At 40.2% G+C, this 25,369-nt stretch overlaps 2 protein-coding genes across 4 annotated transcripts in view; one reads left to right on the forward strand and one right to left on the reverse strand.

Moving 5' to 3' along the window:
• Positions 1 to 1,308, reverse strand: part of LOC119738702 (complex I assembly factor TIMMDC1, mitochondrial-like) — a 13,587-nt gene extending 12,279 nt beyond the window's left edge. The window contains exon 1 of the mRNA XM_038213637.1: positions 1,287 to 1,308. The gene's annotated coding sequence lies outside the window, so the exon portion shown is untranslated. The remainder of the gene's footprint in view (positions 1 to 1,286) is intronic.
• On the forward strand, positions 1,077 to 24,337 carry LOC119738700 (RNA-binding protein 5-like). 3 transcript variants are annotated; one of them, XM_038213628.1, is made up of 21 exons: positions 1,077 to 1,254; positions 4,721 to 4,880; positions 5,658 to 6,050; positions 6,618 to 6,687; positions 7,848 to 7,921; positions 9,714 to 9,797; positions 11,305 to 11,365; positions 12,512 to 12,553; positions 12,764 to 12,988; positions 13,602 to 13,684; positions 14,158 to 14,431; positions 15,124 to 15,179; positions 15,806 to 16,078; positions 16,804 to 16,959; positions 17,730 to 17,912; positions 18,891 to 19,031; positions 19,826 to 19,906; positions 20,053 to 20,340; positions 21,125 to 21,219; positions 21,910 to 22,039; positions 23,031 to 24,337. In XM_038213628.1, the coding sequence occupies exons 1-21, from the start codon at positions 1,178 to 1,180 to the stop codon at positions 23,154 to 23,156; spliced, it is 3,072 nt and encodes a 1,023-aa protein (XP_038069556.1). In that variant the 5' UTR covers positions 1,077 to 1,177; the 3' UTR covers positions 23,157 to 24,337. The 3 variants fall into 3 exon arrangements, with proteins under 3 accessions (XP_038069556.1, XP_038069557.1, XP_038069558.1); XM_038213629.1 differs by having other exon boundaries at positions 15,809 to 16,078; XM_038213630.1 differs by lacking the exons at positions 1,077 to 1,254; positions 4,721 to 4,880; positions 7,848 to 7,921 and having other exon boundaries at positions 5,915 to 6,050.
• The last annotated feature ends 1,032 nt before the right edge of the window (positions 24,338 to 25,369 follow it).

The raw sequence follows: 25,369 nt of genomic DNA on the forward strand, positions 1-25,369 counted from the left end.
CTAGCAATTTCTATTTACAACTGAAATGCTTGGTAATAACCATGGAGGTATAACACATAACACATCAGGGTTCGAAATTAGCGGTATAGCCCGCTAACCAAATGCTTGTCAAAACAGAGGCGGCCGGGGCTAAACAAACTATTCCTTAACCAGGCCGGCGTGCGAGTGAAAAATTATTGGGATACTGCAAAGATCAACGAACAGAAAGAAAAAAAATCATAAAATTCAAAAAGGAAACCCCTTTAATTTGTGTCTAATTATCAACTGTTTTAAAGGATTAAATTATTTGATCTGTTAAAATTAATTTTCTGACCCAAGAAAATCGCATTTGACCCAAGAAACCTCGCATTTCCGGTGAAATTATATAAAATTCTGATTTTAACAAAAAATAAAAATCAACTCCCCATTTTTTCTTTTTTTTACAAAATATTATTTGGATATATAATAATTAGGACTAAAAAACTATCTGACTCAAGCAAAAAACTGGCGGACACTGTCCGTACAACTGTATAAGCATGCGTGATGCTATATTCCTTTTTTTTTTATAGTAACTCCTTTTTATACAATAGACCTCGCAAATATCGGTGTTTTCTTGTCATTTTACTTGTCTAACCAACCAGCAATTGTACCGCGGCATACACAGGTTACAGCGATTCAATCATGCATTCTTTACACATACTGGTTATCGCGAAGACAACTTCCCAATCAATCAAGCGAACTTGTAAAAAAAAAAAAAACGCAGAATTCTTCTCTAAAAAATCGCGAATGTAAGTAGCACTGGCGGATTCAAAAATCAACTACATTTAATTTGAAAATCTCAACCTTTCAGAAAAAGGTAAAATTATGCCGACCTACCGTACCGAACCTAATTTCATCTGTCCATGTGAGCTAAACCAATCGTCTAAACTCACGCGTACGAGTTGGTCCGCGTACGAGTTGGTCCGCGTACGAGTCGGTCCGCGTACGAGTCGGTCCGCGTACGAGTCGGTTCGCGTACGAATTGACCCGCGTACGAGTTGGTCGCGTACGAGTTGGTTCGCGTACGAGTTGACCTGTATTCATATGCGCATGCGTACTAGAGACCAAAAAGCAAATTTCTTTCGACGATGCGATGACGAGGTGACGTTCACAGAAACAGCTTGAAAAAAGCCGGCATTTGCCGTTAAATTGCACTAATATGGAGCTCGAAATCAACCAGTACTTAGCTCAACAACGCGAGATGGCAGTAGATCAAGCAGATATTAGAAGAGATCGGTAATACTCTATTGTAAAGAGATTTTCCATACGTTCTTTTTCGATAGCACGTCATAATTTTTTCGAAGTGGCTATCGTTACGGCAGTCGTTGTTTAGCGCCCTCTACGATACTTTTTTGATACGCACGCAGATATATAATAATTTGTTTCCCCACGTTTTAGCGAGCAGTGCGAAAGCTCAGTCGATAGAGGATAGGATTTTGCTCCACGAGGTTGCGGGTTCGCATCTCAGTTTTGCACTTGAATTTTTTTCCTTTTCTAACCTGAGGCTTTGGAGGATTATTTCTTTAAAGGGAAATAAAGTCTGAATTTCATAATGTTCAAATTCACTTTTTTCCTTCTAAGTAGGTACGGTCACAACTGATAGAGGGCGCTGTGCGCGCTGGACCAATTACCGCGAATGAAAAATTGAGCCGCGATCTCGCGTAGTGCGCCAGCCGTCGCATTCCGCATCGTGTATTTGCGGAGGGTTATAAACTTATATGGTCTTCTACTTATGTGAAACGGTCCATTCATAAAATGAACCGGAACTACATTAAAAATGGCAATTAGATGAAGTCAGAAAGTGAACATTTTGAACGTTCCCCCAGTTGATTTTTGGTTTGGAAAGTCAGCGATACGTCAAAATTTTGAGATTTTGTTGCACTTTTATCAAAATATAAGGTATTTACAGAAGTCCATGCTTGAACAAAAGTATATTTATAACTAGTTGAATTGACTCTTTTTTCACGTTACTTTTGGTTGGAAACTTTTCATCGTAGCAAATTTTAGCGCACGGCAATTGAAAATGGTTATACTACCGCGGGAAATACTCAATTTTAGGCCCCACTGCAAATTGTTGGTTTGGCCGCTGCGCGGCTTACGCTGGTTCCCACCATACCTGCGCGATGACATATTGTAACATAGGCATAGATGGTACTCGGTATAGTTGATATTTATGTAAACAAATTTGGAATAGGATTTTTCAGGATAATCATGGAGGAAGGAAATTAGAATAATTTATTATATTTTGTGAAAAAAATGTACCAGTTTTAATAAAGATAACTTTTTGGTCATAAAGATTGGCTAAGGAGAGAAATTAAAGGGAATCTGACAATAAGAAACATGGTCATGATGGGAGGGCGTATTAAAAAAAAAATAAGCTTTTGTTGGAAACTTGGTCTTGCTGATCTTGTTGTGGGTTTGAAAGTTGGAACTTATGGTTGATGGGAATTTCTCGCTAGACCGGACATGCCTGATCAATGGTCAAGTTACACAGTAAGACCAGTTCAAACTGAGCTAGGCTAAGATAAATGTTCCTGTTTAGGATTGTACTCTTAATTAATCTTATCACTTGTTATACTCACAATCATACAATTACACACAGTAAGTCACAGTTTTTCATTATGTAATCAATGGCTTTGACCTTTGACCTGTCGTAACTCCGATGTGCTTGACCCAATCCCAACAAATGAGGTGTCAAATTCAACGATTCAGAGAGCTCTATCCAATGAATTTATTTTAAAGTTGATCACATGTAATCTAAAAATATGTGAATGTACCTATTCTAAGTTCTTTCTAATTTTGTTTTTTCTTCTCATGTTTTTATAAAAGTTGCAGTAGGCCTACTACCGTAACGATAGAAAATGGGAAATGCGTTACGGCTGCTGTAACGATAGCCACTGCGTAATTTTTTTGCTCAAATCAAAGTCACCGGTATGCCATGCCGGTTAACGGTTAAGCTTGGAGCTGTTGTGCGCTTTCTTGCAATTTGCGCAATCTTAAGAACATGTGATTGTGAGCGAACATTCTTAAGAATGAGCGTGCATTCGTAAGAATGAGCATGCAATCTTCAAATGAGTGCTCATTCTTAAAAGTTAAACATGTTAAAGGGACACTGTGTCCTGCCGGGACAGCCCAATTGCGGTCATACTAAAAAGAGTCAACACAGCGTCAACACACTCCAAGTCCAAGCGTCAACACAGCGTCAACACATCCAAAATGCATTAAAATTAACTTGTAACCCATACCGTATGGAAAGAAACAAGATTTTGGCTTAAAATCAATAGGTTAAACGTCTGAAAATTGCGATTTTCATGTCAAGAAAATTGGCTCTCCGTGCTGCTCCGAGATTGGCTGCCATGTTGCCTCAGTGGCAGCGCGGACCATACCATTATGTTAAAGGGTGATAGCGTTGTACAATAAACCTCAGTTTCTCACAGATCAGAGTGCACTGGTATTATCAAGGCGACCTCTGTTGTTGACAAGATAATGTCATTACCTACACACCCCTACTTGAAATGGTGTAGTCCAAGCTTTGTGCGAAGTCAAGATGGCGGACAATGGCCGTGCAAGTTAAAGGACATTTTTTCGCGTGAAAATAGTATATATTTTTAACAACAAAATGGAAACTCAATCCAATGGAAATTCTCTTTTATTCTATACTTTACAATTGTATACCTTTTTTGTCAGTTTAGAATGTGTTTTGGATGTGTTGACGGTGAGCTTGTCTTACATACGCAGTGTGGACTTCCGAACAAAAGACGTCCACATAATGTAGGTAGCAGCGACGAAGTGTGGACTTGCCCACGTCCACACAGTGTTTCCCCATTTCTGGAAAACAGGTTTAGAGGCATTTTTGGGTTAGGTTTATCTGTAGCAGAATGAAGAGAAACACTAAAGGGAATCATTGGAAAAAAATTGGGTTGTAAGAGTTTTCACAGTTTGAGAAAAATGAGTTTTTCCACTGGTGTTCCTTAACTACACGAAAAGAAAGGAAAGTCCACACTAGGTATGTGAAACAAGTGTGGGTGTGTTGACGCTGCTGTCATGTGTTGACGCTGTGTTGACGCTTTTTAGTGTGACCCCCCAATTGTGCTACACTGCCTACAGTACAAAATGCACTTTTTGAACGAAATGATGTGACTTTTTTAATGTTAGGACTAATCGGAAAGAACATTTAAAAGTAGGATAGAAACATTCACACAACTATCCTTTAAAAAATGGGCGATCGTGTATGGTAGGGCTCGGTTCCGTTAACTTATAAGGGAACAAAATCCACTTTAAAATTATTGGACCTACCAAACTAGTTGGCGACATTCTCATTAAACAGGTATGTCATAGATAAAGGGCAGGGTTTTGAATTTTTTGAGGGAAATTTGGGGGTAAAATGACGATGACAGTGCGGCGACAACCCCCGTTCGAAAATAAAGATGGTGATCACCGCGCGATGTACAGTGAGCACGCGCGTCGCGCTGAATCGCAAGGGACAAACCGAGCAGAAAAATCGTGATTTCCACACCAAGAATCTGTTCAAAATTGCAAAAAGGGTGTCATTAGAAAATTGAGAAAAGTCTGTTTTTGATTGTAAAGGTGATTTTAGAGCAATAAAAAAACAATTGAAACCCCCCTTTTTTTTTTAACAATACCAAAGTTTCGCTAAAAGTTTACTAAGTTGAACGTGATTTTTCATCTGTTGTATGTTCAGAGGACGAGACTTTGGTTGGGACAGGAATCAAGGCAGAGAAAGGAGGCGTAACCGATCCAGACCCAGCCGTTTTGATGATGCCAACGAGAACGCCCTCCAAGGCCAGCCCAGAGGGAACTATGAGACAAATGTGGAAACAAACAACTACCAAGAGCAGGAGGTTAGAATCCAGTTGCAGGTTCCTCTCATTTCTTATAAATAATGTCTAGGTGTGTGTATCGGAACTGGGTACCCGATTACCCGAGTACCCGACCGCTGATGTCAGGAACCGGTTCCAGAGATACGGGACCGGGTACCTGTAACCAACTTTACAAATTACTTAGTAACTTCTCAGACAATGATAAAGAAAGGTTTTGAATGCCATTTGTGGGGACAATTTTCAAAATGAAAACCAGACTACATGCAAACCGAAACCAAAACAGATTTCACCTTTATGTGCATTTTAACACACCACAGATGACGCTCACGAAAGGTGCAGTTTACACCGTAAAGCTATCAAGCCCGTCAGACAACCTCCAGGATTTGAATTTTGGGGTTGGGTTGGGTATCTTTTGTGGTTACCAGGGTACCCCTGTTTTACTTCAAAAGGGTACCTGGTTCCCATACCACCCATAAGTGTACACCACTAATAATGTCATGGGGAAAACCACCAAATGGAAACTGACAAGGTTTCCTCTCGTGATCATTCAGATGAACTGCTCAGTAAAAGCGACTGCATACTCTCAGAAGAGACGGGAATATGTGCCAACGATATAATAAAGCATGTTCTTTTAAACTGCCATACGTGAAACTCTTTTTAAAAAAGAAGTGACAAGAATCTGGTGGATGTTCTTGAAACAAAAGGGACATCAATGTTATTGTAATCATTTCCCCATATTCTCCCAGAAATTGGAAGCCTTATTTAGCTTTCCAAACTGCTGTTGCTTTTTTTATTCAGTTGTACCAGAATAACCGACGAAGCGAGCAACGCAGCGAAGTGTACGAGGACCGAAGGGATGAGGACAGATATAGCGGCGATCGATACGATGATGCTAAAAGGTACCCGCGGAATGAGGACAGATACCGTGGCAGCAGCAGCAGATACGACGACAGGCAGAGTGACAGGTACGACGAGCGCTATGAGGAGAGATACAGTGAGCAGCGACGTGGTGGAGATCGCCATGACGACAGGCGCCGGAGCGGCAGACGCAGCGGCGGGGACAGACGCGGAGATCGGATGGACAATGATGACCGACACAGGGAAGGGAGGGACCGAAGACCTCAGGAGAAGGAGAAACCTAGCCGCACCGTCATGCTGAAAAATCTGCATAATTCCATCACCGACCATGACGTGAGTAGAGCTCAACTTAAATGTGATACAACCTTGGTTCTTGGTTGGTTCTTCTCCTAAATACTCAGCGTGGGAGTTTTAACAGGAGGCCAGAAACACAGGGGCAAACCCCTCCTCTTAGTGATAAGTGTCACTGGGTTCTTTTACATGCATTGCATTACGCAACACACCGGACCTACGGCTTTACGTCCCATCCGAAGGACGAAGCAATCATGGTTTAGTGCCTTGCCTTAGGGCACAAGTGTCCAGACCCGGGCTCGAACTCTGTGATTTGCTGATAACTGTTCAAACATTGGCATACTTATCCATATTCCGCCAAGGATTACCTCAAAGGAATTTGAAGTGTGGGTGCTAACTCTATGGCAAAAATAGTACAAGCAAAACTTGAAGGGTTGTGAAGTGCAGAAGACTAGGTGGGCTAATGCAGAGCTTCATTTTTAGGCAGGTTCAACAAAAGTGGCAGTTTAACACTTATTATTTACAGTAAAATGATTGTATCAGAGCAAAATAATATTGTGACAAGACTAAAGATTTGCTTCTAAATTTCATTTTTTGTTTGTTCTCCAGATCCGAACTGTATTGCAGATGTTTGGGGCACCGATCAAAGATGTACGATTGGTCAAACATCGAGACACAGGTGAGAACATGTTAAACAATTTGTTTACTTTCCCCTCCCCGTCCCTCAAGGCCACACAAATCCAGGTTGTTGTTGCCAATATCCAATAGATCCGCCTGTGATTTCAGTTGGTGGCTTGAAAAATCCTCCATTCACCAAATAAGGGATGATGATTTTTTATTTTTGGTGATGATTGCTATTTTTGTTTCTTCAATTTTTATTTTTATTATTTGTATTAACAGAATTTGTCTCCCATAGTGCATGTACTCATTTGGTAGTGAAGGCCATTTGTAAAAAAAAAACACAAAAAAACTGAAATGGCCAACTTAAAAAAAAATGGTATTATGAACGGACTGGTGTTCTATTTTAAGCCTTGCTGTGGGATAAACAGAGGTAAGTTATAAAAAGTGTTGAAATGTGAAGTTACTTCGAGGGTTCCCGTTGTCATGAGAGAACATGGAGAAATATAATTTTGTGTGATGAGAAAGTTTGAATCAAGATCAATGTCATGCAAAAAATGGTGAAACGAGATTGCTCGATTGTACACAGATCTTTGGTACAGAGGATACAATGAACAAAAGTCATGGTGAGCAACATGCACTTATGGAAAACTCATAAATTGTCATGGAATGTCATGCGTTAATTTTAAGGGGGTGGGGAACCATGTTTGTCATTTTCTTAGGTACAGGAGAAAAATTAAATTGTAAACTGTACAGCTTTAAAAGGCAACGGATTTTGATTTGTGGGATTTCTTGATTGTTATTTTATTCCTAATTTTAGCAGCAAAAGTTGAGGTTCCTCAATTGTTCTTTAACCCCTTTAATGGTGGATGGATGATTGCCCTTGACATCTTTGCCTGTTAATACCAACCTTCTCCGACATAATGTCAGATAGGCATTAATTTCTGTCCAAATTTGTGAGCAGAATTTTATTCTTTGGATGAAGTATTCAACAGGCATGATGTTCACACAAGCCAATAACTGAAATCACAAAAGAACTTGACCCATTAAAAAAAAAAATCGGCAACCAGAACCCAGTGAACCCCTGCTGAAATCTTCGCCGTTGGATCGGCGTTGGATCGGGGAATATGAGTGGTTATTTTTTTGAAGTCAGACGCTGTTGTGTTGTTGCATTTTAACACCCTGCTGTTCTGAATGTTGTTGTGCCTCCCTCGCCTCTAGGTGTATCCAGGGGCTTTGCCTTTGTGGAGTTTCAGTTCCTGCCCGACGCCCAACGGTGGATGGAGGAGAACCAGGTTCCGTGTATTTTCCTGCATGTCTGTAGCTCCATTTTTTTACACATCAAAACAAAACAAAAATGAAAGGAAAAAACTTTTGGCCTCTCTCCTTCTAAACAAAACAAAACAAGATGGACTACCTTTTTGCCCCTACCCTCATCGCCACTCAGTGGTTCGAACAAACACGTTGTACACGGCGCTTTACGAACTGGTGAGCTGTGCAAGCAATCAAGCTGTGCAAGCGGAGTTTGAGGTTTGCGGTCCCTTTTTAAACGAAGGGAGAATTTTTTGTCAGTGTGGTTTTTGGGTACTTTGAGTATCAAGCAGATTCACTTCCAGGCAAGTAGTGGGAAATTTGGGCTAGGAATTGTAAACGGGTCGCTTGGATTGTGCAAGATGCTGTCGGGGGGTGTTTCAGTTTAGGCTGACTTTATTTGTAACAGTGAGGGTAGGAATTCCTCAAGATGGTTTCAAAAGCTATCATAGAAAGACCACATGTGGCACATAATCAAGATTGAAAAAGTCTGTAAATGCTGTGAATGATAGAAGTAATATTTACTTGTACGTTAACCATCATCAATGGTGAACTTGACAAGATGAAATTGGGAAGTTATACATATGTGCTAACTAGTGATAAATTGGCCAAAGATGTAAGTTTGAAGATAAGTTGACTGCTAAATGTTTACTCAAATGAAATGTAAAAATTAAAATTTGGAAATCGTACTTCTTTCAGGAGTTGGTAAACACAACATTATCTATAACATTTAAATTAGTTTGGGTGTAAATTAAGCTGTCTGGATGGAGATTAAGCTAACTCAAGACCAACTCGGAATGAGAATTTGTGTATACTGCTCAAGTTGGAGTAATTATATTAGAAGAAACTAGCCATGGGGTTCTAGTGACAACTTTGCCATAATTTCTAGCAATCAGTTGTTACTGTGGGAGGGTGGGGGTGCATGAATGAAGATGTATTACAAATGCTGAAAGTCAATCTAAAGTTTATATTTGCAATCTTTTTTTAATTTACTTAGGTTTTCAGTCTTGATTCATTCTTACAAAAAGTATTAGCAGATGCACTTTAAAAGCAATAATGTACACTCCATGTACACAGCATCCAGCAAAATATGAATTTTTTTTTTTTAAATTCAAATGTGGGGAATTAGCGTTCAGTAGACCATGCTTTTGAGGAAGGCATATTTCAGAGAATATAATGACCAGACAGTTTGTTCTGTGAAATTGTGTATCATACATAGTATGTAGATAGTGAAAGCTTCAAAGGTTATAGTTTGTCTTTCCCAAATCACATTTTGGATTGGGTGATACCGGCAGTATGTATGTGGTTATTTGTTTGGCCACGAGATATCGTATTTGGTCATGTTGATGTGATAACAACACGAGACGAAGCAATTGCGTATTTTGTTCGTTTTTGGGTGGTTTTTTTTCATAATGCTTCCTCATTTTTATCTTTCCGGAAATGCTGCAGTTTTTTTTTTTTTTAAATATGCAGTAAGCATTCCAATATTTTCAACGCGTCTGTGCTTATAAGATGGAGGCAGGATGCAATTCTTTGCATAAATAATCACATCGTCGCACCTTCATATAGTTGCATCGCCTCATCATTCTTTTCAACCAAATGGTTCCAGGAAAAAAAAAGGATACTCACCAGTGCCTGAGTATGCAGACTCCTATTTTTCCCCCCAAAAGGTTCAGTCATGGATTTTTCCCGGTGAAAACACATGTTCCAAGGGTGAATGTCGTTGACGGTAGTTACGGATCGCTCATTTTGTGCCTGTGTTGGTTTTGTTTTCAGGGGCACATTGACTTGGCCGGTCAGGACACACAGCTGGTCTACAGCTCCAATAAGGACAGGGAAGAAGACTGGTTCTGCTCCCAGGTATGTCCCCGCTGTCGGTTTTACCCTTTAACGCTGCTGAAAGTAACAAGAGGCAACAGATCAGGGCCCACTTTCATGGTGCTGGTTAAAAGTTAGGAGATAAGTTGTGCTTTCTATAGCAGAAAATTGCACTCTTAAGCACTGTTTCATGCACGCACAAGGAGATTTCTAATACTACGTCACTAATTTAAAAGCATCTCTTGAGGTGAGCGTGCCTTTTGCCGTGTGCTTCCTGCTTGTGGTCTCCATAAAAAAGTCGGCAGCACTGTTACTGGAAAATTGTGTACTTAGCAGCACCATGAAATTGGGCCCTGTAGGACCTTTGCATGTTTGCATAGAGAAGTCGTCGGGAGCTCTACATCACTCTAATTTTTGAGACTGAAACTCATTTCGGACCGGCATCCCAGAGTTGCACCAAACTAAATTCATCTAAAGATTAGAAATCTGTACGAAGTTTGAAACAATTCAAAGCAACTACATGCAAAAGATCAACTGTTGCAGTCGTTTGATATGACTCAAAATGGAAAATTAGTATAGAAAGTTTACATGTGCAAGACAAAATTCTGTTTGGGTCAACTTCAGTTGTTCCAAATACACTGCGGACTTGGACTTAATGTGTCTGAGGCGATTTTTCTGGCCTTGGGGTAGTTGACCTGTTTAAGATTGTTAAAGGCATGATACACCATTGGTAATGACCAAAAACAAAAGTCTTCAGTTTTCATTTGAAAGCTGATAAGTTATGAAGATGGTACCAGTACCAATCTTCCTGTGAAACATTTCTGTCTAAAATGCTGTCACCTTTGAGAAAATTGAATCTGAAGACCTAAACTGCCTGGCTTATTTCAATCAGTGGCTGATCGAAATAAGCACCATATGAACCTATACAGAATCACTGTTGAAAGCAGAAGGGTTTTTCACATTTTTCTTGTGACTCCGATGATGGATTTAGCTGAAACTTTCACAGGTTTAATACTTCATATATATGTTGAATCACACAAAGTATGAACACTGTCTGAAACTATATTGTCAGCACTACCAATGATGTATCATACCTTTAAACAAAGTAGGTGTCTCTCTTTGTCAACTGTTGTACATTGTTACATTGAGCAGGTATTTCTTTACTAGCAACTTGTCAGTGCTGTTTTCAGATAATCTAAATTGTTCTCCAGTCAAACATACACTACACAAGCCCCCTCAGTTACAGCCACTAAGTGCATGGCATCGTAGCATCTGTGGGACGGAATTGAGAATGTGGTCATTCATCCTTTCGAAAGTAAAAATGTTTCTCCTGGTAGTTGTTGTAGTGTCATCACTGTTTTCATATGAGGTGACATGTTTCATTTCATTTGTTGAGAGCATGGAGGCTAATTCTACCTCCATGTTGTAAGTATACATAGTTTCAAAAAAAAAACTGGGTGCCTTTATAGTATCCAAGGGAAGTCTGGCTTCCAGACTCCTTGGATCAGTGCAGCAGGATTTCTACATTGCTTGTTATTTTTAACCTCAGTGTGGTACGCATAACTTCAAGCGGCGGGAGTATTGCTTCAAGTGTAGCATCAGCAAAGAGGGTAAGAAACATCCAGTTTGGGCTGAACGGAAACTTTGGTCCTAGGGTTTACCTTTTGGTCAACATCTTTGCATTGTTTTTCTCAGTGTGTGGAGTCTTTGTTAAAAATAAGATCTATTTGCAACATTTGTCAGATTTTTCTGGCAAAATGAGACACAACTTTGCAGAGGTCAAAATGTGAGTTTGTAGGTATTAGGAAAGAGAATAAAATTCTCCTGACAGTGATGTTTGTTACACTTCAATTGGACATTCTGTTGACAAGTTATAGATATTTAAGGTTTGCATTTATCGCAAAAAAGTCAGAAAAATACAATACTGAAAAAAGGCCTTCAAAGTTTCGCCTATTCTGTAGGCTTTATGAATATGAAAGATGCCTAATGTTTTTCCTTAAAAATACTTTTATTTCACAATTTTTATAGTATTCTTTAAAATATATGTGTAGTAGACATATCAAAGATGATAAATATCAACAAATCTGAAAATCGAAAGAAATACACCAACATAAGGTTTTTTTTGCATTCTCCACCGTGACCATTTTTCCAGAATGCTTCACATATAGACTTTTCTGCGCTTGGTTGGCAAACTGCATTTTTACCAACCACAGCCTGCAAAACTATGGAAGGTCCAACACTGCAAAAATGAAAAGGAGTTATTACAGATCACCAAAATATTATTTGATACTTGAAAATACAACATTTTCAACAAAGCTGCAAAATAATTCCCACATATGTCTTTTTACCATGTGTTGATGGCGTTATGAGGACTTTTTTGGAAAAATATGTTGCCAACCACGACTTCAATTTATGCGCTTACAGCAGCCCATACAAAATGACGCCAATGTTTACAAACAAAAGAAAGGCCTATAAATACATGCATATCTTCGTTTTAAGCAAAGTCACAAGGGCCTTCCATGGTGATGTCTTAATGACAGATGTGAAGATTAAGTGGAAAACAAACAACCATCAACATGTCAAAAATGTTACAAATGCCATTCGGGTATGCCTTTCATAATATACATGCAAAGGATTCCTCAGGATCAGAAGACACTTCAAGCTCCAAACTCATTCACAGGTGCGAAATCCTGAAGAGTAAAATCCCCCCCCCCCAAGCCATGATGGTTACTCTGCTTTTTTATTTCCACCCACAGACTCGGAGCGTTACAGTGAAATAGGTGATGTGGCCTCAAATGGTGAGTGTCATGTAAATCACAAGTTATTATCACAGTGCAAAGTAAAGAATCTATATCTTCAATATTGTAGAAGTTTGCAGTGAACAATTGTTGTTTGCATTCAAATGCTCAGCCAAAAGCAAAGAGCCAATGAATAGAGATTAGCACCACTGTATCAATATCTTGTCATGAAATGAAATGCATTCTTGTTTGGTTTTTGGTCTAATTAAGTATTGATCCTGATGGGCCTGGACGCGCTGACGACGGAAGAAACGGTGACCAAAGTCTTGGAGTACATCTCCTCGGCCACGATGAACATCAGCATAGCGCGGGACACCCTGACGCGCACCTCACGGGGCTACTGCTATGTTGAGATGGACACCATGGAGACGGCTACCCACCTCATGAATATTCTGGTGTCCATGCAGCCGCCGTTTCAAATTGACGGGAAGCAAGGTAAGGCCCTCCCTCTCTGGCTGGCTAAATTCAGCTGCGCCATCACAGCAGTCAAAATCAATTAACCCTTAGTCCCTTAGCACTTTTGCTAGGATGTAACCTCAATCTTGCTAAATCCTCCAACTGCCTCTTTGTAAAAATTGCATATAGCCTCAATCCTGCAAAATCCTCCATTATTTCTTGAATGTAGTCCTTGGAGGGGTGACCACTGCCTCAATCCTGCAAAATCCTCCACTTTGCGAAGAGGATTTTGGAGGATTTGGGAAGGTTAGGTTAAATGACTGTTTTTAACAGTTGAATTCCTTGTGAATGTGATATAGCCATGCTTTGACTGGAGGTGATTGATATGCCAGCTGTACCTACCAGTGACCTCTCTTGTCTGTTGATGGAATTTGACTAGTTGCAGTGTTTACAACATTGTGATCTGACTGTTTATTTTACTGGCCTCTATATAAATGCATGGCAAGGGAAGTGGAAGAACAATTTTGACTGTCTGTGATTGATCAAACAATAGGCAGCTTATATTGATTTCCTGATCTGACCCGTTATGCATACAGTCAGCAATCTATTTAAGATAAAGATTAAGATTGTCTATTCTTGGGTTTTTTTGCAGTGTCAGTTCACTTCTGCAAGCAAAGCCTTCCTGAGGAGTCTAAAACAACCAATCCTGTGCTTACAGAGGCAAAATGGCCCGCGGTGAGTTGTGTAGAGCAAAGAATTGAAACAGTAAGGGTTTTAAATAATTCCACATTAAAAAAATTGTATAGATACGCTGCTGATTGTCATTCACCTGAACAAGGAAATTATATCAAATTTTAAATTGTGTAAACCCTCTATTGGCCTCAACAGGTGGTTTAGCAAGGTTTATATGCGCAGCACACAATGCGTAATATTGTTATCATTACTACACTTGTTATAATCCTTGTTTTGGTTCCTTTTGGTACAAGTGTTTTTTTTGTTTCAGTACTTATCCATAAAAAAAAAAAAATTAAAGAGTGAATTCTAATGGACTCACTGTGGATTCTGATAGACTCAGGACACCAACATTTTTGTTGCATATATGACAAAATTGGTGGATTTGGCGGATTCAGGATACTTTTTAGTAAAAGTGCTCAAGGGGTTAGGGTTAAAGAGAAATCGCTCTGATTTCTTTCTGTTTTATCTTGTAGTACGGTTCCCAGGAGGATCCGGCTAGCACCCAGCCTCCCACGCCCGAGACCTCAGCAGGTGCCGCCCTCTTCTATCAGCAAGCCACGCCCACTCTGGACCCCACCAAGCTGACCGAGTCCCAGCAGTATGTCTACCAGCCCTATGTGGTGCAGCCGGCGGGTAGTCAGTTACCGGCTCAGGCCGAGTACCAGGTGCAGGGCGCCCTCGTGGGTTCCAATATGTTGGCTTCGGCTGTCGTCAAGGGAACAGGTGTCATCGCAGACAGAGAACAATGTTAGTGACAATCGATGATTTTTGAGAATGTGAATAAATAATGTTAATCTGTGATCCCTTGCATTCTTTCATGAAAACTTAAGAATGAAAACACGAATGGTCCTTTTGAATGGTTGGGTTGAAAAAGAAGCTGCATTGGTCCCTATAATTGGTGTTTTTTTAACGCTCCTAGTCTTCTGCAATTCACAACCTTTCAAGTTTTGCAAAAACACTTTCGCCCGGAAAGTTAGCACCCGCACTTCAATTTAGTTTGAGAAAATCTTCTGTGGAGTATGGAAAATACTTCAAATCCCTGCACAATTCTTTCCTCGTGGTTAAGCTCAGGGCAAGCAGGCAGATTCGGTCATGCTTCACTGCTCTCCCCATTATTGTTTTTTGTGTGCAGTGACTCTGTGTGACTCAGTTACTTTAACACTTCATATCCCTTTGCCTGAAACTGACCTGGGTTTGAAATGGTTTTACACATTGCTCTGAATATTGACTTTCCACAAGAGAGGGTTAACAGTTTAGCAATCTATCTGTTAACAATGTGAAAGTGTTTTTTGTATTTAAGGCAAGCTCATACTCGTTCCATTACGGAAATTTGTGATTAAATTGGATGCTGCATGAGAGGCTTTTTAGCGGTCTTAGGTTCGCATCCTGATGCAGTTAAAGTAGTCTTGCTAAATTATTTTTACATTTCACCCCAACAGACAAAGCAGCCGTGGCACAGGAACAAGTTCAGGCAGCCAGACGACTACAGCTGCAGGTAATCATTTATGTAAAATATTGCTGCAATACCGTCATGCGTCTTTCTGCACTGCACTGCATACCTGATTGTTAACTATTAACCCTAACTCTCCAGCATAATTTACTAGGAACCATACCCAATCTGGCAAATTCCAACACCAACATGGGAAATTGTACCACACACTGTTGGACTCAGTTTCTGGAGGTATGCCAACCCCAGTGTCAAAGACCACCAGTTTAGGGGAACTGTACCTATCCCAACAGATTTAAACAAAAACCTGCTGTTGAACTTTGATGGGTTGAGTTCGGTTAGGGTTAATACACAAAAAGTCAAATTTAATTTGATGTTCAGTTTAAGAAGTTGAAAAAATAAAATGAAAAATCTTTAAAAGTTTCATATAAATGAGAAAAGGTCAAGGAATCCATTGGCAAGTTTTGTTAAATGGTTTATTGTCAAGTGTGTTTTACCCATTGGTGCTTGTGCTGCCCCCCCCCCCTCCCCCGGCCCTGTGTGCTATTTCTGTACCACCCCAAAATTGCCTGAGTACTCTAGTTTTATGAATTCTTTTGGGAATGATTACAATGTAATACAATGTAATGCAAGTGTTAACAGGTTGAATTGTATGGGCTATACTTTCCCAACAGCAGCAGCAGGTGCAGCAACAGCTGATAGTGACTGCCAAGCTGCAAGAGGAATCTAAGAAACAAGCAGCAGGCAAGGCTACGACCTCAACAACAACCGCAGCAGCAGCAGATCAAGAGGACCAAGAGGCGCTGGCCGAGAAAGCCAGGCAGTGGTCGGAAAAAAAGAAACGGAAGAAGGAAGAGGGAGACAAGGAGAAGGCATCGGAGGAGAAAGATGATGGAGGGGCTGCCCTGGCAATGGCATCAACCAAGAAGAAGAGGAGAAAGAAACAGGTCAGCACAGCGAGCATGAGACTCTGAATTTGGAGAAACTTGGTGCTGTCTTGTCTTTTGGGGCTTGATGGGTATCTAGTGGGAATTCAGTAGTTGTCAAGTGAAATCACAAGTCATTCACAAGTCAGATTCAAGAAAGAGGTTCAACCATGACACAGAGAAGCCTTTGAACAGCTTGTTACTTGAGACCAGTGTTGTAGGGCTCAAGTCCAGGATTCGGACTCAAGTCTGTCTCGATTCGCAATTTCTGTGACTCGGACTCGACTCGAGTCACAGTAGCAAGAGACTCGGACTCGACCAAAGTGACTCGAGATTCGGTCAAGGACTCAACTAGAGTGACTCGAGACTTGAACTTGACTAGAGTAGCCCAATTACAACACTGCTCGAGACTGGACTTGTGATTGACTCATTTTGTCTTGAAGTGACTCCATGACAACTCTGGTATTCAATCTTCACTGAAAAAGTTCACCTTTATGAACAATTATTGTAAATATCTCAGATTTTCACGTTGCACCTCTTTTTTATGAGGAAGCTTTTCCGAGAGTATTTCGTAACAGTTTAGTTCACATTCCATTTTTGAGCTTGCCATTAACTATTTCAATATTTCTGTTGGGCTAGTGAGGCAAACATAAGCGTTAAATCAGAAACTTTATGGATATTTTTATTTAAAATTTAAAAAAAAACCTTAGAAATGCTTGACCACATGAAAAATGTTTTATCGGCAGGAATCAAGTTCAGTAACTGAAGCCCCTGTAGTCCCCGTGTTTTTCCAAGAGGGGCAGAAGTACCCTACCCCAGACGTGTCCAAGTACGTCTACGATGAGATTTCCAGTTTCTACTACGACCCAACTGTTGGCCTGTACTACGATGCCAACTCACAGGTGGGCAAATAGTTCTTTTCAAACCTTGTCTCGTTTTTTTTCTTCTGCAGACTTCTATGAACAAAGAGTCTTTTTTGTTTGTAAAAGTAGAAATTGGGGTGTATCTTGCCAGATTTTAGAGAGGCCTTTTTCTGCTTGTAACTATATATAGTGAGATGTACTTGTTGAACAAGCTCGATTGGACCTCGGAAGTTGCAGGCCAACGAATTTGTGTTCATGCATGAGTCACGTGATTGTGCCATGTAATTTCTGGAAGGAGAGGAATTTTGAGCCCCGTGACCCCATGATGACTTTTGACCCCAGTTTGGTCATGTGACATGTTGGGGCTGGGCGACTGATATTTTTGACAAAGTTTGGTTGAAATCAGTCAAAATATGTAGGAGCACTAGACAGTGTCAACATTTGTTACTAACTAACTAACTGACGGAGAGACAAGATAATTTGTAAAAATTGTTAAGGTTTTATCATGAATTTAAGCTTTGTTTTCAAGATTTTTAATATTCCAAGATTTTGAACTGTAATGCTGCCAAATTTATTCAATTTTTTTTACAGTAAATGTTAAACGTATGTTCCAAGGTAAATGTAAATCTTACAGGTAAACTAACCCTTTCATGCACTATTTGTGTCATAAAGCTGGTTCAGATTTGATACCAAACCGGTGAGACACAAAGAGTTCAATCCTATGAAATTGCCACAATGTACCAAAACCAGGAGTTTTACACGTTTTGGGGAACAAGTGTTGATATAGGGTCATCCTATTCTCGTTCCAGTATTACTTCGACGGCACGACGCAGAAATACCTGTACTGGGACGCGGCTGCATCTACCTACCTCCCTGCACCGGATGCCAAACCTGAACAGACTGCCGCCAACGCTGATACTACAGACAAGGCAGAGAAGACAAAGGAGAAAGACAAGAAGGACAAGAACGATAAGAACAAGATGGCCAAAAAGGTATTAGACTGGATGGTATCTTTTGCTGCACCACTGCTTATTGCTGATTCAAGAGGGCCAGCCTAAAGTCCTCTTTGTACTAAACTGACTGACTTCTTTTTATCGAGTCCACTTCACAAAAAGCTAAATTCGGCTCAGCCAAAGCGGGATACATTTCTCCGCATATTCATTATACATTGCACGGTCAGCAGCTGTGCAAGGATCTTGTAGTAGAGGGCATCTCAAAAGGTGCTCCATAGTTTGTGGCTCTGCGCCACAATCACACATGGTGTCATTGGAGGAACTATATCCCCACTTGTTGAGTGTCACGTTGGCTCTATCTGCCAACTCTAGATCTCAGTCAGTTGAGGCATTTCCACTTTGCCCAGCTTGCCTCTGCACCAGGTGGTAGTAGTTCTCTAACCATCAGTTACATAGTTGCTGTGGGTGACAAAGTGTTATTTCTGTCTGCCCACATCGCGACTCGTGCCTCACTTGTGTCATCGTCAAGAGGAATTACACTGACTGACTGACTCCCCGACTGACTCCCCGTCATTTGTGACTTAGCCTGGTTGTTGGCTGGTGAAGAGAGCCAGGTAGTATATCGTCTGGAGTTCGCATGAAGACTTGACTTATTGCTTACACATGTATCATGAAAGTACATAGAACAAGGGGCGCCAGACTAAAGCAGACTAAAGTGGTGTAGGATCCTACATCACATACATGAACAGGCAAGTCTCGTAAAGCCTGGTGTAAGTCACAGGTGACAGTGAGTCGGTCAGTGAGATAGGGACACAATTTTACAAAGATTACATTAGATCATCAAAAATTTATACAAGGGACTTGAGACATTTTGAGAAAAGATTGGCGAAACTAAAACCTCCTAGTGCAAGTTCTTGTACAAGTTATTACGACAACTTGAGCAAGTTATTCACATCCTATCCTCGTCTCTTCGGATGTCTTCTCATGTATTGATTGTAATATGTCTGTATTCTACAGCTTGCTAAAGACATGGCACGATGGGCCAAGAGCATGAATAACTCCAAGGCCAATGCTGCTAAGAAGGGCGGAGCCGGAATGGAAGGTGGCTTCTCAGTGATTGGGGCTGCCGACGCCGGCTTTGCAATGCTTATGAAGAAGGTGAGGAACTGCTAAACACAGACAAGCTTATAAATTCTCCAAACATCAAAAAAGTAATATTTTAAGCAACAACAGGGCCCTGTTTCATGGCTGTGCCTGCAGAAGCAGAAACTTCTGTGCTTATGGTTAGCATATTTCACGGGTTAGCGAGGAATTTTGGCTTCTACACTTGCGTACATCCCGTAACTGGGAATTCTGTGCTTTCATGTTAAGCACAGAGAAGCACAAAATGGTGATTATAAGTGTATATTTCTGTGGTTAGCAGAGCCATGCAATTGGGCCAAGGTTACAAGCCAGCTGTGGTCGATATCATTGAGCTGCTAGGCACTGAAAATATTTTAACTACAGAAAATATTTGCTTAGAAAACATGAGTTACTAACCAAAAATTTCTTCCTTGTGTATTCTACCTTTGAGTGGTTTTCAATTGATATATGCTTATATAGAAATGTGCTATACTATTTTTTTTCTGTTTTGTAGCTCAATGAAATCAGGACCGTGTCAAAACCTTTTTCTCAAAAAATATAACAATGAGTCTGTCCATTTACTACGGTTATTAATTAGCAAGGACTTTAAAGTACTTTGGGATTTGTTTAAGAAACTTTAATTTCAGATGAAAATGTCTTTGAATCATTTTACATTCGTTTTGGTCAGTTTCCTTTGGCGATGGTCTCTATATTTTTGAGGATAGAGTGAGTTCAAACGTAATCGTGAGACATTTTTTCCGAAAATAGTAGTTTGGTCTGGATTTGTTAGAATAGTAGTTTGTGAAATATGTTCCATGTTCCTCCCACAGGCCAATCCTGCTGACACCAAAGCAGCAGTCCAACACGTGCTGCAGAAACAGACCAGTGACCCAGGCACAGCGGCCAGCAAGGTATGCCTCTTTTGAATATTTGTTCAAAATGTTGCTGCTTTACGTTTGGGGTTTTACGCTTGCATTATGGTCTCCATATATTTTTTAAAAATAAAATTGATTAAAATGGTGCCCAAAAAGAATATCTCCTTGAAATTTGTTTATAGAGTGCAATCGTAGCTTCTTATGGTGGAGGAAGCGACAGCGAACCAGAGCCCGAAATCCATCCCACTTTTGCCACCGTCAATCCCACCGCTGCCACCAGCAATGTGGCCAGCACTGTGGATGCGCTGACAGACTGGTCCAAGTTGATCTGCCTGCTGTGCAAGCGGCAGTTCCCCTCCAAGGAGATCCTGGTCAAGCATCAGCAGTTCTCGGAGTTGCACAAGCAGAACCTAGAATCGCTGCGGCTAGATTCGCAGGAGCTCAGAGATCAGGAAGCAGCCGAGACTGACGTAAGTTCAGTGCAAGTTGCTCTCTTAAAAGTCACATAGGATCATTTGCTTTTCACTCATTTTGTTCATTTCCAATAATAACACCACGCAAAATCCAAAGAAGAATGTTCAAAAACTTAACCTGTTGAACTTTCAGCTAAGTGGATACATTTTCAGAGAAACGGTGAAAAACCATGCACAACCTTTCGATCATGAAACACAATTTTTCAAAAATCAGTCAATTCACTGATCGTTGGAAATCACCTTAATTTCTTGATTTCTTCTAAACGGCAGTAAGCTAGACGGAATCATTTCATGGGGTGTTTAGTACAAGTACAATCTTGAATCTAATTAAGTTTTTTAACAATAATTTTGTAGTTTATTTTTGTGATAAATGTGTATGATCCTATATGCCTTTAAAAAAAAAAATTTGTATGGAAATCGTGCAAAAAATTAACTAAACTGAGCATGTGTAATGGAATGTTTTCATCCAGGAGATGTGATTTTAACATTAGGTGATGCCCTTGCTGACATAATTATATAAGCACTGTATACTCAGACTTTTCAATTGTAGTTATTATTCATATGAGACATGATGCTTTTGAAATTTAGTGTGCCATTTGTTTTGCTGCAGAGTTTTAGATTTTGGAGAAGTTACTGGTTCCCGGTAAAAATGTTGACAAAGTTGTACAACTGACATCATTTGCTTAAAATATAAATTTAAGTTTATAAAAGCCAAGTAAGTCTACCCAAGTGTTGAAATAAATGATGTGTTGAAGCAAGTTATTTTTGGGGTTTATTTTAGTACCAGTATCGGGATCGGGCAAAGGAACGCAGACAGAAGTTTGGCGTGGATGAGGCGCCGCCAAAGAAGAAGTTCCGGCCTCCAAAACCTACAGTGTAAGTAGTTTCTTCTCACTAAAGAGCTGCCAAGGATCAGTGTGTTGCTCCTTACTGTGGATTATCTAAGGAGACAGGTTGCTATGGAAGACTGTTTGATTAGTGATACTTGCCTTCCACCCCTGTGACCCAAGTTACCCTCCCCCCCCCCCCCCCCCCCACCCACCCTTCCCCAACCAAGGCTGGCAGGGGACCGTTTGTGGGTTCCCAAGAATGTTTATCAGGGGTTTTCCTCCAACTCTGAAAAACTAAATATTCATTGTCTGCAGTCTCTTAAGTCACACTGCCATCGAGCATTTATGGAATCCTTCCTTACTTTCATTTCTATAAATTATAGTAGTAAAAGTAATATTTTGAGCATTGTCTTGAATTGCACCAAAAGTTTTAATCCTTTGAAATTGTGTCATCATCAGCTACCTCAACGATCAGTATGGTTTACAGTGTTATTATTGACAGGTTGATATTGATTGTCTGGCATTCATCTTTCATTCAGATCAGCTCATTTCCTTGTTTTTTTCTTCCCATGTATGCCATTAAACATTTGACCCACAAAAAAAACCCTAAAAAGTCTTGCAAAGCTTGGAATTTATCCTATTTTTGACTTCTCTCTTTTTATACCCGAGTATAATGTCCCAAATGTAGAGAAAACACTGTAGCCACGTTTTATCTCTTGACTTTCTACTTCGGCAGACCATATGAGGAACCGACTAAAGAGGGTCTTCAAGAAGACAACATCGGCAACAAGTTGCTGCAGAAGATGGGCTGGAACAAGGGGACGGGCCTGGGCAAGAAGCAGCAGGGGCGCATGGACCCCATAGAGGTAAGGACTTGCAATGGAGTCAGTCACAGTCACTCTGCAACCAATCACGTTGATCACATGTCAATCACAAGCCAATTTTGTGTCGATCACAAGTCAATCACTAGTAATCACGAGTCAATCACGAGACAATCACGAGTCAATCACGATTCAATCACTAATCAATCACGAGTCAATCACGAGTCAATCACTAGTCCGTCACAAGTCAGTCACAAGTCAGTCACTAGTTGGTCACTAGTTAGTCCCAAGTCAATCACGAGTCCATCACGAGTCACTGACTAGTCAGTCACAAGTAAATCATGAGTCAGTCACAAATCAATCACAAGTCAATCACAAATCAATCACAAATCAATCACAAGTCATCACAAGTTAATCACAAATCAATCACACGTCAATCACAAGGCCCTCACAAGTCAATCACAAGTCAATCACAAGTCAATCACAAATCAATCACAAGTCAATCACAAGTCAATCACAAGTCAATCACAAGTTAACCACAAGTCAATCATGAGTCAATCACTAGTTAATCACAAGTCCTTTGCACATCTGTCACAAGTTCCTTGCAAGGTTAGTACCAGTTAATCCCAAGTCCGTTAAAATGTTATCACAAGTCAGTCACAGGTTAGTCAAAAGTTATTCTAAAGTCAAATCACAGGTAAGAGGGATGAACAATGACATTCCCAATCCAAAGAATGTCTTGAAAATGGTTGGCTTGTGATTGACCTTCAGTGACCTCCATAAAAGTTTCGGGAAATTCTTGAAGGAGTTTTGTTTTTCTTCAGCAGAGTATATTAATAATGAAAAAGTGAGTTTGCTGAAACCAACAAGTCTTGGTGTTAAGCAGATTGTTGTACGTAGCTCTATGACATTTGGCCCCTGATTAGGTAGAGTGCTGTTGTATGATGATGAGATAGAGATAAGAAGTGAAAATGTGTAGTCAAACTGCCAAAGCATTCTTCAGTTTCAATGTTCTGGCTTTCTCTGTCTTTGGCAGGTACAAAAGAGACAAGCGGGCGCAGGGCTGGGCATCAAAGGGGGCTCTTACGACATAACTGCCACAGACTCCTACAGGGATGCCGTCAAGAAAGTCATGAGGAACAGATTCGAAGAGATGGAATGATGCGACCTAACTGACTGCCTCTCGGTGTCATTTAAGACGTTTAGACGTGGTTTGGTCATCGTGAGTCTACTTCACAAAACTGCCAGTGCACACACAATGCTGCCAGGAATGGAAAATAGCTCGGCAGGAGTTATGTTGACAACCAATTTGTCTTGTAGATGTTTATCGAGCACAAATGATTCTCAGCAGGTGTATTGTGCTTATCAAGCAAATCGGCCGAGAAATAAGTGTTTATTGAGCAGCCCCTCAGAATTGGGTCCAGATTGATTCATGTCACGAGCAGGGCAATTTAGAAAAGGAATCTATTTTTCAAAATGAAATTGAAAAGTAGCACTGAAAACGCAACTTAAAGATTTTGTCATGAAGAGAGCGTAATTATGGGGTCACAAGATTGAGTTTGAGACAGTTTGCTATTGACTGCCAAGAACTGGCCTTATATTTAATTGTAAAGGGCCAAGCTACTTCCAATCCATCGTGCTTTGTCACAAACGTTCTGCCAATTAAGAATGCATCGTTCTATGTAGTGTCTTTAACAGACAACAAAACTATTTTAATGAAACTTGTTTGTAAGCAATTTTAATTTTGTTTTTGGCCAAAATGTAGCAGCTGTTTTTGAATCAGGTGTCCAGTAAACTATTTAAGTATTAGGTTCTAGAGACGCTGGCGGATACTTTGTAGTTGTTTTACTGGTGATAAGCAATCCTTTAAATATTAGTTTACTCATTTTTGTTAAACACGCACAAGGTTTTAAAGCATTCTGTATTAGACCTTGCTTTGAATGTACCCTGGTTAATAATAATATAACTGGGTTTATAGAGCGCCAAATTGCCAAAGGATTCAAGGTGCTCAACAAAGAAATGAAACGGGGAAAGAAGACAAGAAAAGTGGACAGCCAGCTATTATTTGGGGAAAAGGTGGGTCTTGAGAGTTTTCTTGAAGGACAAAACACTGCCAGAATTTCTGATGTAGATGGGTAGGCTGTTCCATAACCGGGGGCGGGGTAGGCTATTCCATAACAGGGGGCGGCAATGGAGAAGGTCCTGGTAATTTAAGGGTCTTTGTGTATGTCAACAGCATTTAAATAAATTTGTAAATTTTACTTGCAAGGCGATTTTAGTTTCATGCAGTAATCTAGCAAGCAACAAGAAAGCAATAAGGGTGTATGTGTGGGCCTGGTCACCCAAAAATACAGCCATAATGTGAAATGATTTCTTGTTAATATTTTTGACATTTTAGATTTTGGATAACTGCTTTTTGTTTGTCTTTTTTGAGAGGGAGAGAGTGACAAGTTTCCTCCACTGAAGTTGCTCAATGTTGGAAAGTTATTTAATTTATAGGTTGGAATTTGCATTGAAGAGATGTCAATTCCATATTGGGTTTTTCCCCTTCACTGATGTGTTTTTATAAACACTGTATACTCAGTGTTGGGGAAAGAATGTAGTATCCAGACGCCACTTCTTTGGTTGTGTACAAAGTTTATGGAGAGTCAGGTGCATTTTCAAAGTATTTTCTAACAAAATTTGGAAATGTTTCTCAGTCCTAGATTCATGTGTTTTCATCAGTTTTGCCATGAATGACCTTCATTAAGATAATATATGATGAAACAAGTACGAGTGCACAATATTTGGCTCTTGCTGTGTTGCAAAAAGTCTTGCATGAAAGTATTGCATGAAATCGATCCTGCCAGAGCTGAAAAATGTAACACCGAAAAATGCGACGCAGATGGCACATATGAAACACCATACTTTTGGTCAAGTTTCGGGACGGACAGATAGACGAACCAACACACCAAGTGACATGTAGAAGCTCCTGCCAGAGCTTAAAAAGTGGCGTCAGGATACATCATTCCGGTGGGACTTGAACCCATAACCTGCTTACTAGTGCAGATGTCTTATCACTCGACCACCAAGCTCACCAGGGTCAGTTGGCTGGTTCAATCCCAAAGTCTGTCTTCTTTTTCTATTGACAGTCTATAAGGCCCCAAAAAAAAATATTCGGTCTCTGGTCAGACCAAAGTTCCGGAATTGACGCGGCGACGCGGCTTTTTTTTTTTTTTTTTGCTTTTTTTTTTTTTTTCTTCAAGCTTGGATTGTACAGACAAGGTGGGGTACTATTTTGCTTTTTTGGTGTCCTCATGTACATTGGTGTTCTCCATAATTTGCCTTGGTGCTTTCGATCATTTGCCTTGGTGCAATTTCCCATTCCTTAGTGCT

The sequence above is a fragment of the Patiria miniata genome, unplaced genomic scaffold, assembly GCF_015706575.1.
Source record: "Patiria miniata isolate m_02_andy unplaced genomic scaffold, ASM1570657v1 HiC_scaffold_3, whole genome shotgun sequence".
NCBI lineage: Eukaryota > Metazoa > Echinodermata > Asteroidea > Valvatida > Asterinidae > Patiria > Patiria miniata.